Below are 15574 nucleotides of genomic sequence, written 5' to 3' on the forward strand. Positions count from 1 at the left end.
CAAAAACAGACACAAGCGTCCATTTTGCCGTCCCAAACGGATGAACTCCGGACAAAACGAACATCCGTTTGGATCGTGCGTTGTAGTTGCCCTAACATCTACCTTGTGCTCATCATGGGCTTTTTGAAAACATGTGGCAGTGTATGTTTTTGGCTGATTGGGATGTGGTCTTTCCCCCATGTAATATTGCTTCAGTTAGCCCAGTTTGGCCAAGCTTTTAGCACTAGTCTTTTCCTCTTTTGCTGTTAGCGGTACACATGCGGCAGCTGAAAGATCGTTTACGTTGTTGTTGTTGCACAAGGATGTTTTTTTTTTCCTTTTTGTTCCGTTATCTTTATGATAGTCGAGCCCGATCCATTTTTTGGATCGTCTGAAAAAAATATCCTTGTGATCATCGTGTTTTTCTACTTTTCTGAGAAAATAAAGGTTTGCATTTCGATGCATTGATACATAAGATGAAGGATAGTACTGCCTTGCATATTGGCTTTGGCTGAAGTCAATATGAACATTTAAAATAACAAATATCTATGATGTGAAAGTATAGTCAATGATGAATCTAATGGTATTTATTTGGTGGTGTATATATTAATATATTTTTCTACAAACTTGATAAATGTTTAATAAAGTTTGACCTTAGACAAACATAGTGTGCAGAGTAAATAAAACGGAGGTAGTACATCACAAACCTAGACGGGCAAACACCCCAAGTACAACGTTACGCAGCTTCGCAACGAGACCGCTAGGAGGATCGAGGCAAGACCCATCGCCCTTCCCTCGCCCGTAGTCGTGCCTCAAACTTGATTGTGTCGATCAAAACATCGATGCTAGGTTGCACGTTGTTGAATACAACATTGCCATGCTTTCGAATCCAACCAAATCACGAGGATGATCGCCTAGGACTAGGAGGTGCCCCCTTGTGCATCGTGGCCGGGGTGTACCGGCCAGTGGTCCGCTAACACCAATCTACCAAGTTCTCACTCGCAACTAGAGGCGCAATGGCGGATCGAATCCAAGATATGAACTCGCGCCACACCACGGGGCACGCAAGAAGAGCGACCAGCTGTCAGGAGATGGGTCATGGTCTCCTCCGATTGGTTGCAACACAGGTGCACACTTAGTTGCAGGCCTCTTCGTAGTGAGACTCTCAGCAGTCCTACACCACTCTTGGCAAGCAAGGAAAATTAAGACTTCACACTTGAAGATGCCCAAGAGCATCGGTTCAACCTCCAAGATCTTGAAACAACACCCCAGGAAGAGGGTGATGTACCAAAAATTTCCAAAGTACTGAGTGTTAGTGGCCCAATGACCAACCAACATGACTGGTACTATCGTGAGCTACACCCGACGCACCCTCGTGTTACCATAGGGCTAGCAGTCCGAGGATCACCCAAATGTCAGTGGTCTAACAGATGTCCACGAGTGTGTCCGGTTTGGTACGATATTTACAGCGAGTCACTGGTCCTCAGAGAAGAGGGCAGATATTCTGTTGCCAACGACCATCTGATGGATGCATCGAACATGCTCCAAGCTGAGTTTCCTGTCAGCAAGTGCTAACATTGTGTTGCTCCAGATAGCACAACATGACACCAACATCACCTTTTCTTTGTTTACCAAAAAGAGAGCACGCCCTTGGATTTCATTTATTTGAAACCACATTCATCGTCTTTGAGCAGCACTTGCTCCGAACAACAACAAAATCATGCCCCAGATTCGCACCATGATCTGAAACGAGGCAGGCAACCTCGGAGAAGGAGGAGGTGCCTGCTGGCGTGTCCTCTTCTGGCACTTGGATGTGCCGGAGCAACAGGCGTCCAAATTAAGAGAGACTGTTTGCACTACTATCTGCATCTCCCCGCTTTTGTTTTTCCAAACAGTGTTGCTAAATCTCAGTTGACTGAGACCGTCTCAGTCCATCCTGTATCCATGTGATATTGCATGGAGATCCGTGCAAGATTATTTTTTTTCTTATAGGTTATGGCAGTTGATTGGGACCCTTTTCCAAACGCCAAGTGGGACGATGGTCACGACTCACGTGGGGAAGAAGCCAGAAGATGGAGGAGTGACCGGTGGCGATTAGGAGATGTGCTTGCTTCACGTGTGTGGTGCGCGTGATTACACGGCGTAAAAATACGGTTGCCTCGTGCGTGCAGATCCGGCGGGAGTGACAGTTACAGTGTCCTCCCAGAGTGCCACAGTTTCCCCTGCCTCCTCCATCGCGACGTATGTGGTCTGCTGGCCTTGTAATTTTGGCGGACAATGATTCACAGCCTTGGCGCCCGGCGACGAGGCAGCCAGTGTGCGTGTGAAGTGAGCCAAGCGTCCTCTCGAGCGTCGACTCACTCGCCCACATGGCGAGGGAATCGCCCGAGAGTCTTGGGAGCAAATAGGAGCTTGTCCTCTGCGTTCCTCTCGTCTCGCTTTCGAGCCCATCAATTCCCCGCTCGTCGCACTTGTCCTCCTCCTCGTCCTGCGTCATTCATGGCGACGGGCGCCCACCTCTTCCCTACCCGTACCGACGGTGCCACCGCCCCCTTGCTTGTCTCTTCTGCACCCGCTGCATAGCGCATCCTACTAGTACTAGTTACTACTAGTAACAAGAAGCCGGTGCATCCGCGCCAAGAGGAAGGAGGAGAAGGGGCGGAGAAAGCCATGTCCGGCACCGGCGCGGTGACCGTGGCTGTTGCCGACGCGGCAGCGACGCCCACCGGGGAGTGCTACTTCTGCGCCGGCGCTCCGGCTGTGGTGTACTGCCGTGCGGACGCCGCGGGGCTCTGCCTGCCGTGCGACCGCCACGTCCACGGCGCCAACACGGTCTCCTGCCGCCACGCCCGCGCCCCGCTCTGCGCGGTCTGCCGCGCTGCCGCGGCCACCGTCCGCCGCGGCGCTGCCCGGTTCCTCTGCTCGAACTGCGACTTCGAGGAGCAGCAGCACGGGGAGCTAACGCAGGTGCCGCTGCTGCACGACCGTGGCATGGTCGAGGGCTACACCGGGTGCCCCTCGGTGGGCGAGCTCGCGGCGATCCTCGGCATCGTCGTCGGCGACAAAGCGGCTGAGGCGTGGTGGCCTCTTTGGGAGGAGCCCCAAGTGCTCAGCTTCGACGACGTCGTCGTGCCGACCACCGCCTGCCATGGCCTCCAGCCCCTCCTCGCATCGTCCTCTCCAAAGGTTGGTTGCTGACTTGCCGGCACCGTAGCATGCAGCTACTGTTCACCGTCCGGCAAAACGAAAAGGAAAAGAAAGTTCGTTCTCTGATGTTTTTTTACGTATGATGTGTGCAAGAACCGGAGCCCGCCCTGCGGGGAGCTGGACGGCGAGGTTCTCCGGCAGCTAGGGGAGCTCGCCAAGTCGGAGGAGGCGGCGACAGAGCCGGCCTGCGTTGATCAGCTGCCTCCACCATGGGGATCTTCAGATTACGCTGCTATTGGGCATGGTGATCTTGGGGCTCTTGGAGCTGAGGCCATCTGCACGGCAGCAATCCTGCATGTACCTTCATGCCAGGTTTGCAACTTTGAACAGATTCTTTTTTTTACGCTGATATCTCTTCCTGACTAGCTATATTTGCGTGTTTGTTGATAGTACTATCAGATTTACAGAATACAGTCAGAATATATGCAGTTTTACAAAGTTGTCTCTCCACTGAAATTATAATAACCAACCCCCAAAATAGAAGGTGCAAATGCCGTAGACTGAACTCTGGATTTGAAGAACTCACAAGCCATTTTCTTAATCAAATTACCAGCCATGCATAATCTTCCACAAAAATTACCACCATCAATTGTTAGCTCTATAAGTTCTAACTCGTACGAAAATGAGATGGCCAAGGCATTATTAGACTAGTAATCCCAACCTAACATCTCCATTTCTGTCCAAGTTGCGGGCCGTAGGCATCCATCTAGCGAAGGCAAACGTTCACAACTAGTATACCATAACATAAAAGGCATCAGATCGACAATGACACGAGTAGCTAAGGATGATTTTTTCGGTTGCAACCGCCTAGTAGTATACTCGTGTAGACTAGTCTTAGGGCCATCAATATGATATTGATTGATATATTTGATAGTGCCACTAATAGGACCTTGATATTTCTTCGGTCCACCAACCGAAATCCCTTTCAGTACAAAGCCAAAAACGCTGGACAACCAGTTAAAAAAAGAAAGAAAGATGAGATCCATGGACACTAGCATCTGGACATATCGCTCCCGAGGGGAGTCGAACACCGGTCAAGGATGCACTCGGGACAACCAGTTATGTTTCAGTACCATGCATTGCATGTTTCAGTCAGCAACAGTAGATGTTTTCCAGGAACATTCCATCGAGCTGCCACTGCCAGCCATGTGAACATATGATGATTCTGGCCTTGTCACACAGCAGAACCAGGAGGCGTGGATCGCGACGAGTTGCAATGAACTTCCCGAGCAGGTCTCGGCGAGCTCGTCGGCGGAGCCGAGCCTGTCGTCGTTCGTGGAGGTGTCGGACGTCTGCCCCGGCCTGAGCCGCAGCGGCAGCAGCAGCGTCGACGACGCCACCAACGCCGGGCACGATCACCCTTCGCCGGCTGCGGCACCCGTGACATTGCAGGCGCAAACGGCACCAGCTCAGGCGACCAAGAAGGTCGGCGGCTACGACGTGGTCTACCCCGACCGCGGCAAGGTGATCTCGCGCTACAAGGAGAAGAGGAAGAACAGGATGTACGTGAGATATATATAACCAGAGACCAATGCCGCAACACCACCAGAGATTTTCTTTAGCTCGCAGTGCTGATTACTGGATGGATCTGATTTGCTGCAGGTTCGGGAAGCAGATCCGGTACGAGTCGCGCAAGGCCCGCGCCGACGGCCGGGTGAGGATCAACGGCCGGTTCGCCAAGTCGAGCCAGTAGATTTCAAGGACCGACGACGTGCTCTTGGTCTCCGTGGACGACGACGACGTTTCTGTACCCTACGTAGCGTGGGTGCAAGGGAGCTAGGGGACGGCGTCGCCATGGCAGCTTGTCCTGGTGGTCGTACGTGCCATCGCGGCACCACGTACTCGCCGTCTCAACGTGATGTGACTGCGAGCTGCGATATGGTTCAGTTTTTTTTTTTTTGCGTTATGGTTCAGGTGTGGTTTTTTTTTTTTTTGCGCTATGGTTCAGTTACTCTTTCCTTCTTTTGTTACCCACAGATCGTGTGTATGTCATTGGGATTGGGATGCCTGTGCCCACACGTTTGATGATGGTGAATTGGTGATTTTTTTTTGGAAAAAATTTCAATCTATTCATCTTCAATCATGGCAGTACAACGAACACCAAAAATAAAAATTACATCTAGATCCGTAGACCACCTAGCGACGACTACAAGCACCGAAGCAAGCCGAAGGCGCGGCGCCGTCATCGCCCCTCCATCGCTGGAGCCGGACACAACTTGTTGTAGTAGATAGTCGGGAAGTCGTCGTGCTAAGGCCCAATAGGACCAGCACCCCAGAACAGCAACCGCCGCCGATGAAAAATAACGTAGATTGGAATGATCCAAACTGAAGACACACGAACGTAGACGAACAACAACGAGATCCGAGCAAATCCACCAAAGATAGATCTGCCGGAGACACACCTCCACACGCCCACCAACGATGCTAGACGCACCGCCGGAACGGGGGCTAGGCGGGGAGACCTTTATTCCATCTTCAGGGAGCCGCCGCCCTCTCGCCTTCCTGAGTAGGACACAAACCCTAACAAGATTGAAAAAACAACAACTAAAAACGGAGCCCTTCCGCCGGCTCTTGCCAGGATCCACCGCGCCTCCGTGGCCATAGGGCCACCGGAGATGAGGCGGACCTGCGCCGGCGCCGGCGAGAGGCACGAACCCTAACTTTCTTTCTTGGAGGAGGAGGAGGCGGAGCCCTGGCTCTAGGTACGTAATTGGTGATGTTTGTTATCCACAAAGTCACCAGGGGCGCCTCATAGTCGATGGAAATTTCTCCTCCCACTGAAGGAACATTGACAGAAGGACTAGAATAAATCTAGTAAAATGCGAGCACTAGTGCCAAGTTTAGGATTTGAACCCTGATGGGCTGGTTCCACCACAAGAAACCTAACCATTTGAGTTACGCTCGCTTCGCCACACGATTACACTCTTGCGCACACTGCTCGTCAGCAAAAAAATAACTAGATTGTTTAAAAAAAACTAATAAAGAAGAATAAAATTCTAAATCGAAAACACATAAAAACAAAAACAGAAAAAACAAAGGTAGAGGCGGAAGGACTGGGTGTTCAGATGGGCGACATAGAGCTTGTTGGGTCGGACAAGCTAATGGGCCAACCTGTTAAGGAATTGATAGACCCAAAATAGAGAGGTCAGTCCAAAACAATACACATCACAAAGTATAAAAAAAGGGAGCACAAATCATGAAGCATCACCAACAGTCAGAAAATATCAACTGACCCAAATTCTATTTCCAGGCAAGTTACATCTAGCTAAAAATGATAAATTTAACCATGGTAAAGCTTTTGTTTAGACCATGGCAACTTCATTACTTTAATAGTGGCAAACTTTCTTGTTTTCACACCTTCATGTTTTTACACCACCAAGGAATCTTGTTATTAACCATCATTCATTTTCTTTAAACTATTTTTTGGAACATGACAAATTTTATGATACAACATGGTAATTTGGCAAACATTTTTTTGAAACAATGACAAACTTTTAGTTCAGCATAATTTTGCCAAAGGTTCTTCTATGTATTTAAATTTTTGGCACTTTTTTTGTAGTTTCATAATTGTTTTGATCTATTCGTACCGACACAGCTTTAAAACATATAATTGCTAAGTTTTTAAAGTTCTGATCCATTTCTAGCATGATGGGAACTTATTATACATGGTAATTTATGGAAAAAATTGTGTATTCAAAATTATGTAGACTTTTGGTACAAATTCCAATTTGAAGTTTTTTTAGGAGTCACAAACCTTGGGGCTTTTCAATGTCATTTTTGGTTGTGGTGTAATGCTGACCGTTGGGGACAGGTGAGGCCCGTTTAAAAAGGCCAGTAGAGCTCTGGGGGAGGGTGTTCGTGCCAGGGGATCTTTCGTATCAGCTGCACGAGAGCTCCTCCCTAGCGCCTTAAGCGTTGGGAAGAGTAGCTGGCGCTCACGCTCCACCCCTCATGCCTCATGGATTGGCCCAATAAAAGGAGGCGGTCGCTGGTTCAGGGAGTCATTGGTTTTCTAGGTTTGTGGTTGCAGTTGACTCTCGACTTTCAAGAAAAAATGATAAAAAAGAATAATGTTGACAAAAAACAAAAAGTTCACCAAATTCAAACAAAGTTTGGGATTTTGAAAAAAAGTTCACCAATTTAAAAGATGTTCATCCATTTTTAAAAATTTGCCAATTTAGAAAAAGTTCATCAATTTAGAAAAACGTTCACAGATTTTCTAACAAAAGTTCATGAATTTGAAAAAACAAGAATTTTGAAAAAAATATCACAGATTGGAAAAAACAGTTCATGGATATGAAAAAGTTCGTAAATTTTGAATAAAAATCATGAATTTAGAAAAATATCACTTATTTTGAAATAAAATCAAGAATGTTAAAAAAGGTTGTCGATTTAAAAAATACTAATTTGAAAAAAAAATGTGGTTTGAAAAAATTGTTTATTTATATGAAAAAAAATCACAATTTTGAAAAAACTTTGCACATACAAAAAATAGAATAGAAAAAATAAAAAGGAAGAAGGAAAAAACGAAAAGAAAAATAAAAAGGAAAGAAAAGAGAAATAAAACAAGAAAAAACAGTCTAGAAAACCAAGAAAAAAAATGGACGTCGATATTGAACGAACGTTCGGTCTGGGGAGGAGCCAGACCGAACGACTCGTTCGGAAGAAGGCAGTCCATCGATCAGTTTGCAGCCCAGTTTGGGCCAAAAAACTGTGACCAAAATAAGCCCACTTTTGCCGATGGATAATAAAGGCCAGAATTTGCCATACTCTGAAATATATTGGAATGATCGAAAAATAAATTTGTCATGATAGATAGAAAATAAAAAACAAGATACCACTAAAATACCCAATGGATTCAAACAAAAAATTGCCATCATCTTTATAAAGCAAAAAATGCCATGGTCAAAAAAGATTGCAAATGGCACAAGAGAAAGGTTCATGGGGAAAAAAATCACATGAACGGCGGAAAAAAGGCAAAAAATTGCCGTCAACGTAAGGTACTTTTTTTTGCTATGGGAAATAAAAGTAAAATTTGTCATGCTCCACAGAAGTAAATTTGCCATGAGTGACAGTATGTAAATTTGCCATGTATGTTAAATAAAAATTTCCATGCCAATAAAGTTAAATTTCCATGCCAATAAAGGTTAAATTTGCCATGGTGAATTGGTGATGTTTGTTATCCACGAAGTCACCAGGGGCGCCTCATAGTCGATGGAAATTTCTCCTTCCACTGAAGGAACATTGACAGAAGGACTAGAATAAATCTAGGAAAATGCGAGCACTAGTGCCAAGTTTAGGATTTGAACCCTGGTGGACTGGTTCCACCACAAGGAACCTAACCATTTGAGTTACGCTTGCTTCGCCACACGATTACACTCTTGCGCACACTGCTCGTCAACACAAAAGTAACCAGATTGTTTGAAAATAAAAATAAAGAAAAAAAAACACATAAAAACATAAAATAGAAAAAACAAAGGGAGGGTGGGAAGGGTTGGGTGTTCAGATGGGCTACATAGAGCTTGTTGGATTGCAAAAGCTAATGGGCCGACCTGTTAAGGAATTGATAGACCCAAAATAGAGAGGCCAGTCAAAAATTTCCAGTCCAAAACAAGACACATCACACAACAGAAAAAAAGGGAGCACAAATCTTCAAACATCACCAACAGTCAGAAAAATCGACTGGTCGGAAGCTTTGGAGAAATTCAAAGTCTATAAAGCTGAGGTTGAAAATCAGCTGAACGCAAAAATCAAAGTTGTACGGTCTGATCGCGGGGGAGAGTATTATGGTAGGCATGCTCCTTATGGGCAGATTCCTGGACCCTTTGCCAAGTTTTTATCTGAAAATGGAATCATTGCTCAATACCCAATGCCTGGTGAACCACAACAAAATGGTGTAGCTGAGCGTCGCAATCGCACCCTTATGGTGCGAAGCATGCTTAGTCACTCGACTTTATCAGTAAGCCTTTGGATAGAGGCATTAAAGATAGCTGCACACATACTAAATCTTGCTTCAACTAAGTTAGCACCGAACACACCTTACGAGATGTGGGCGGGAAAGAAACCGAGCTTGAATTACTTACGGGTGTGGGGTTGCCCTGCCGAAGCTAAAGTTTTCAATCCACAACTTAAGAAATTGGATCCAAAAAACAGTTAGTTGTTTCTTCGTTGGATACCCTCATAGGGAAAAGGGATATTGTTTTATTTGTCCAAGTCACACCACCAAGTTTGTGGAGACTAGGCAAGCGGTATTTTTTGAGGATAATAAGGTCACAAATTTAAGGGAGATCGATCTTGAAGAGAAGTGGGTTTGTGCACCGTCCCCGATTAGCCAAGAGATTGTTCTTCCAATACGAAGAAATGTGACATTTGATGATCCTGAATCTCACGGTTCAGTTTCTCAGTCAAATGGTGATCCGGAGACTAATAATGAAAATCCAGACACAAATGAGGACCACCAGGAAAATAATGATCCTCAAAATGATGATGTACCACCACCACCTCCTCCCGGTATGAGAGGAAGAAAGCCATATGAGATGATTATGTCACCTTCATGATTGATGATATGAATGATATGGGAAAGGTGGAGGATCCAACCTCTTATAAGGAAGCCACTAAAAGCGAAAATTCGTCCCAAGTGGTTGGTTTCCATGGAAGACGAGTTGAAATCTATGGGCTCAAACGACGTTTGGGACTTAGTAGAAGTTCCCGATGGAGCTAAGAAAGTAGGCTCCAAGTGGGTCTACAAAACCAAGTATGATTCCAAAGGGAATGTCGAACGACTCAAGGCAAGGCTAGTGGCAAAAGGGTATACATAGATAGAAGGAATTGACTATAAGAAAACCTTCTCTCCTGTGCCAACGAAGGATTCTTTCAGAATCATAATGGCATTAGTAGCTCATTACGACCTAGAACTACACCAAATGGATGTTAAAACGACATTTCTAAATGATGACCTAAAAGAAAACGTTTACATGGCTCAGCCGGAAGGTTTTGTTGTGGAAGGGAAGGAACATTTAGCATGTCGTCTAAAGAAATCAATTTATGGCTTGAAGCAAGCTTCAAGAGAGTGGTACCTCAAGTTTTATAAAATTATCAAAACTTTTGGTTTCACCAAAAATTTTGTGGACAACTGCATATATGTTAAGTTTAAAGGCAGTAAGTTCACAATTTTAGTCCTATACGTTGATGACATATTGTTGGCATGTAGCGATAAGGATACGCTGCATGAGACCAAGAATTTTTTGTCATCCAATTTGGATATGAAAGATCTTGGTGAAGCCTCGTATGTCCCCGACATCGAGATTCATCGAGACAGGTCCAAAGGAACGATGGGACTATCTCAAAAGGCATACTTTGAGAGAGTGCTGAAGAAATTCAATATGCATAAGTGCTCACCCTCACCTGATCTTATAGTTAAGGGCGATAAGTTTGGGACATTTCAATGTCCGAGGAACCAGTATGAAACTGATCAGATGAAGTCGGTTCCTTATGCTTCAGCTATCGGAAGCATCATGTATGCTCAAGTGTGTACACGCCCTGATTTATGTTTTGTAACCGGGATGCTTGGCAGATACCAATCAAATCCAGGACCGGACCACTGGAAGGCCGCAAAGAAAGTCTTGCGTTATATGCAAGGAACTAAAGATTTCATGCTTACATATAAAAGAACTGATAACCTAGAAATTGTTGGTTATTTAGACTCTGATTTTGCCGGGTGTGTGCATAGTAAGAGATCCACATCAAGTTATATATTCACACTCGTGGGGGGGGGGGGCTATATCGTGGAAAAGCTCCAAACAAACGTTAACTGCTGGATCTACGATGCAAGAAGAATTTGTAGCATGTTTTGAGGCTACCGGGCAGGCTGTATGGCTAAAGAATTTTATTCCCGGACTTAAAGTGGTTGACAACATATCTAAACCAATTTTATTATACTGCGATAATGAACCCATAGTTTTCTATACAAGTAACAACAGGTCAAGTGATGCGGCCAAACACATTGACATCAAGTATCGTGTTGTGAAAGATAGAATCCAGGATCAAACAGTTGATGTTAAACATATAAGAACGAAGCATATGCTTGTGGATCTGTTAACTAAAGGTTTACCACCCAGTATTTTTCATGAGCATGTTGCCGGCATGGGATTACTGGAAGCCTTATGATTCTGGAATGAGAGGACCATTAAAATAAACCACTCCCCAATTAGTAAAATGTTTTGCATTTCGAAATAGGCGGGTGTGCTATAAGTGTTGGAGTTCTATGGCGTTTCGAGCCGTTGTAACACCTCACTTTGGTACATCATTCTTATATAGAATGGTCGAATGAAGTTAAGCCTAACGATCAAGAGAGAGAATGTTGGTTCGATCTGACGGCTAAAGCAGGCCAGTTAGATCTATTAGTCTAACCGAAAAAAGGTAAACGGATAGCGAGAAGTGAAGGGGTCCACGCACCAACGTACGTGAGCCTCGATCAGGACTAACTCGCCCTGATGGGGGGCGCTCAAAAACCAACTCAAGTTTTGGGTCCCCTGTCGCCGACGCTATATTAAAGGATACGGGAGAGAGCTGGCACCTGTGTGATCACAATTCACGTAAGGTTTTTTCTCCTCCCGATTTTTTCACCCCATCCGATCAGGGGGAGCGCTGCAGTGACGGGAAGACCTAAGTCGGCGGCCGCAGCTGTCCCAGGCCAGTGCCGGTGGCGTCCGGAGGAGAACCTCTACCTCGACTACATCACCCCTCGATCACGCCTGCACCAAGCAGACGATCATGTCGACTTCCGTGACATGTAACGATCCCCTAAACCCTTCTCCTCTGTTCATGCTTTTAAGGTGATCTAGATGCAATCAGTTCCTGCTAATGGCATCCTAGAGATGTATTAGATCCAACAACATGCACTGCAATTAATCCAAATTAATGCATAAGTTTAGTTGAAGTAGTTTTGTAAAGTACGAGATATATTCCTCCACTCACAAAATGCCATGGTTGATGAGATTTCAGATTTGAGCCTCTAAACCGAAAAGGAGGGAGTAATGCCTTCACAGATACCCTGCCAAACCTGAGATGGAGCATTGCCCAACTGCGCGTCCATGAAGTCTCCATGGAAATCAGGGTCCTGAAGTAAGCGCCATGCGTGTTTATTGTCGTACGTTTGCCTAGTCTCACGCATGCACTCCACTCCTGGTTTGTAGGATCTCACGTAGGCCATCTGTAGAGGGCATACGGTTAGCCTCTCCTTCTCACGCATGTATGCTTGTAACCATGCACACATTCAGTTTAACTGCCGCGTTCGTCGCTAATCCCATTTCCCACAAACCCCCTGCCCCCTCGCTGCGCAGCCCAACCACTCCGCCCCCATCGAGCCCAGGGCGAGGAGCTAGCGTTTCCCGCACCGATCGATGGCCGTCGCCGAAAATGTGCCGCCCTCGCCGTCGCCGCAGACGCCGCCGACGCCGCCACCGCCGCCGCGGATCGTCGTCGCGGCGCTGGCGCTCATGCGCTCTGCCCTCGTGCCGATGCTGGCGGTCCGGCGCGCCCTCCGCATCGCGGCCAGGGTCTTCCCCTACGTGGCATTCGCGCTCGCGTGGGCCATCTCCGCGGCCTCGGCTGCCAAGATCGTGGCGCGCCGCGCCTGGGGCGAGGGCTCCGCCCCCTTCCTCTTCCTCCGGGCGCTCACGTCCGCTGCCTGCAAGGTCTGCACCTACGGCTTCCTCGTCCTACTCGTGCTCGCCGTCCTGCTGTTGTGCGGCCTGTGCGTGGCGTACGTAATCGCACTTCTATCTGGACGCGGTACAGAATTCAAGAAGGTATCTCATGCAAATCAACTCCCTATCACATTTCTTCTGGCCGAATTACAGCACTATACACGCTAGTGGCAGTGGATGAAGAGCGGTAGTGTATCCATTTGAGTTCATCACTTCATCTGCAAATATACTCATGCCCATCCATGTGTTTTTGTTGAAATTGTTGTGCTCCTCAGCGTGCCCTGGGAGCAATCACGTGGGATTCGGTTGCGAACTCGTTTAGGCTACCCCGCATGGCGGTGCTTGGGTTCATCACAGTTGTGCCCTTCTTCGTGCTAGTTGTCGCCGGCCTTTTGTTGGCAATGATGTCGCATGTGGAGGGATCGGTATCTCGGGGAGAAATGGTAGGTTTTGTAATCGTGGATGTGGGGTTTTTTGGAATGCACGCGACGTCTTGCATTCTTATCATCCCAGCTCTAGCACTTGGCGCCTGGAGGTCCGACCAGGCGGACAGGAAAGCACAGTCGCAGTCTTGTTGAGGTACCTCTTCCCCTTTGCTTTGAAATACGCACTTCAATTGGAACGATATTATGGCGCATGAAAGTGGTTTTTCAGCTCCCGGGTGCCCCTACACCCTCTATGAACAGTAAATTCACAAAATATAAAAAACAATTCTGAAACTTTGCAACATCAAATATGATCAAACCTTATAGGTTCTTGCAAGTTTCATGCAAAAAAAAACATTCGAGGAGCTTTACAATAGAAAAAGATTAAAGTGCTTGAAGTTTTGAGCACTTTTAGCGCACTGAAATCTGAAACTCGTGCATACACCTTCCTCTACATGATATTTTGTTATGAAAACTTGCAAGAACCTACACAGTTTGATCATATTTGATGTCACAAAGTTTACGATCTTTTTGATTGTTTTCTATTTTTTTTAATTTTACTGTTGATAGAGGGTGTAGGGGCACCCGGGAGCTATAACATCTTTCTCTATGGCGCATAGATACATGGAATCATTCATCTTAGTTTACTGATTACTCGTGTTGATATTTGTTAAGATGGAGTGTTCTTGTATATAAAACTGATCGATGAGGATTCTGCTATTTCCTCTGGTCATTGCATACTAGCATTCATGATAAAATTTGGATTGTCATGGATCTTATATTTGTGAGAGTAGCCAGCTGATGCAATTCTACCATATGCTTTTAATTTGTTACGAAGTAATGATAATATAAATGATCATTTCCATGTATTAGAAAAATAATAATATTAATTTCTTACCCTCCATCGCCCCCTGTGATTGTTGTATCTTTGCAGCGAGTGAGATTATAACAATGTTTGCATGCCTCTAAACTGTCGCGAACACATTTCTTGAGAGCTCTCGTCATTGATAATTACTCCATTGAAACCGTAATGGAAAGACCCAATGTTTTCAAGTTTTGCCTATGGCATATGAGTATACTCTACATGGCTTCTTTTGGCAACTGTGACTTTATGCCATGTTCTGTGACTCCGGTAAACAGAAGTGTACTGTTTGATCATGTAAATAGATAAAATGACAGTAAAATGGCACACCTCTAGTCCATCTACAATTATCAACTTCAATTTGGCGCTATGCCCACTACATTTTGGTAGAAGTGCCATTGTGTCTCTGTCCCCTGTTCTATGACCCAGTTTAATGCTTTCTTATACTTTACTAAAAAGAAGTAAACTGTTTGATCGTGTAAATAAATGGCATGACAGTAAATGGACGCACATCTAGTACTTTAAGGTGGTGCCATGCCACTACATTTGTAGGCGTTCCTTTGAGAACTAATTTCTGGCGATGCAAGTTCGTATCATCAATTGTGTGTTTTATAGCACTACCAACTGAAAGGACAAGACCAAATCGAATTCAATAACATTTCACAAGGTAGAAGTTACTTCATTGCTGGAAAATGAGTGGCATAACCTTTAGATTATAGTACTTGAAACTATATTATTAGATGCTTAATGTTGATATGTCAATGTTCTTTATTATGTGGTATAATTTGATCAAATCTTTGGTTGGGTTATGTATTGGCAGACGAAGCTAAGAAGAGAAGATGTCCGGAGAATGTGGCAAGGAGCTACAGTGCCCATTCCTGTGATGGTTGTGAGTGATCCCAATAGACACAAGTTTTCAGAGGAAAAAGAGTCTTTGCAAACTTGCTTCTTTCTACTATTAGTAGATCCTAATCGTCATTAGCCATGAAATTTTTGTAGACTTGCTTATTTTTGCTATTACTAGATCGTAACTGTCAATCTTCATGAAGTTTGTTGGGTCGTTATGGGTCTGGTGATGATGTTAAGTATTGGTGTAATTATTAGTTATCAGTTTAAATAAAAAGGAAGAAGATATGATTAGCTTTTGCAATTGTATTTAATATTTAGTACTCCTTCTGGATGGGAATATAAGTTTGGCACGGGAACTTAGGTGGTCAATTTAACAAGTGGAACATATATAATATGCCAAAAGAAGTATGTTTAGAAACTTCTTTCGAGGATGTATCTGAACATATATTTTTTAATTTTTTATGAAAATCAATTTTTTGCTCATCAAAGCGAAGACCTACAAACCTGTGTCTGAATTGTATTAACACTCAGAGGGAGTAAACAAT

At 45.1% G+C, this 15574-nt stretch overlaps 2 protein-coding genes across 3 annotated transcripts; both read left to right on the forward strand.

Annotated features, from left to right (window-relative positions):
• The first annotated feature begins 2238 nt into the window (after nucleotides 1-2238).
• LOC123051656 (zinc finger protein CONSTANS-LIKE 13) lies at nucleotides 2239-5125 on the forward strand. 2 transcript variants are annotated; one of them, XM_044474613.1, is made up of 4 exons: nucleotides 2239-3165; nucleotides 3280-3498; nucleotides 4369-4688; nucleotides 4789-5125. In XM_044474613.1, the coding sequence occupies exons 1-4, from the start codon at nucleotides 2650-2652 to the stop codon at nucleotides 4877-4879; spliced, it is 1146 nt and encodes a 381-aa protein (XP_044330548.1). In that variant the 5' UTR covers nucleotides 2239-2649; the 3' UTR covers nucleotides 4880-5125. The 2 variants fall into 2 exon arrangements, with proteins under 2 accessions (XP_044330548.1, XP_044330549.1); XM_044474614.1 differs by having other exon boundaries at nucleotides 2243-3165; nucleotides 4372-4688; nucleotides 4789-5124.
• Nucleotides 5126-12459: 7334 nt separating this feature from the next.
• On the forward strand, nucleotides 12460-15325 carry LOC123048774 (uncharacterized). Its single transcript, XM_044471806.1, has 3 exons — nucleotides 12460-12995; nucleotides 13169-13472; nucleotides 15001-15325. The coding sequence occupies exons 1-2, from the start codon at nucleotides 12588-12590 to the stop codon at nucleotides 13469-13471; spliced, it is 711 nt and encodes a 236-aa protein (XP_044327741.1). The 5' UTR covers nucleotides 12460-12587; the 3' UTR covers nucleotide 13472; nucleotides 15001-15325.
• The last annotated feature ends 249 nt before the right edge of the window (nucleotides 15326-15574 follow it).

This window comes from Triticum aestivum, chromosome 2D (assembly GCF_018294505.1).
Source record: "Triticum aestivum cultivar Chinese Spring chromosome 2D, IWGSC CS RefSeq v2.1, whole genome shotgun sequence".
Classification (NCBI taxonomy): Eukaryota; Viridiplantae; Streptophyta; class Magnoliopsida; order Poales; family Poaceae; genus Triticum; species Triticum aestivum.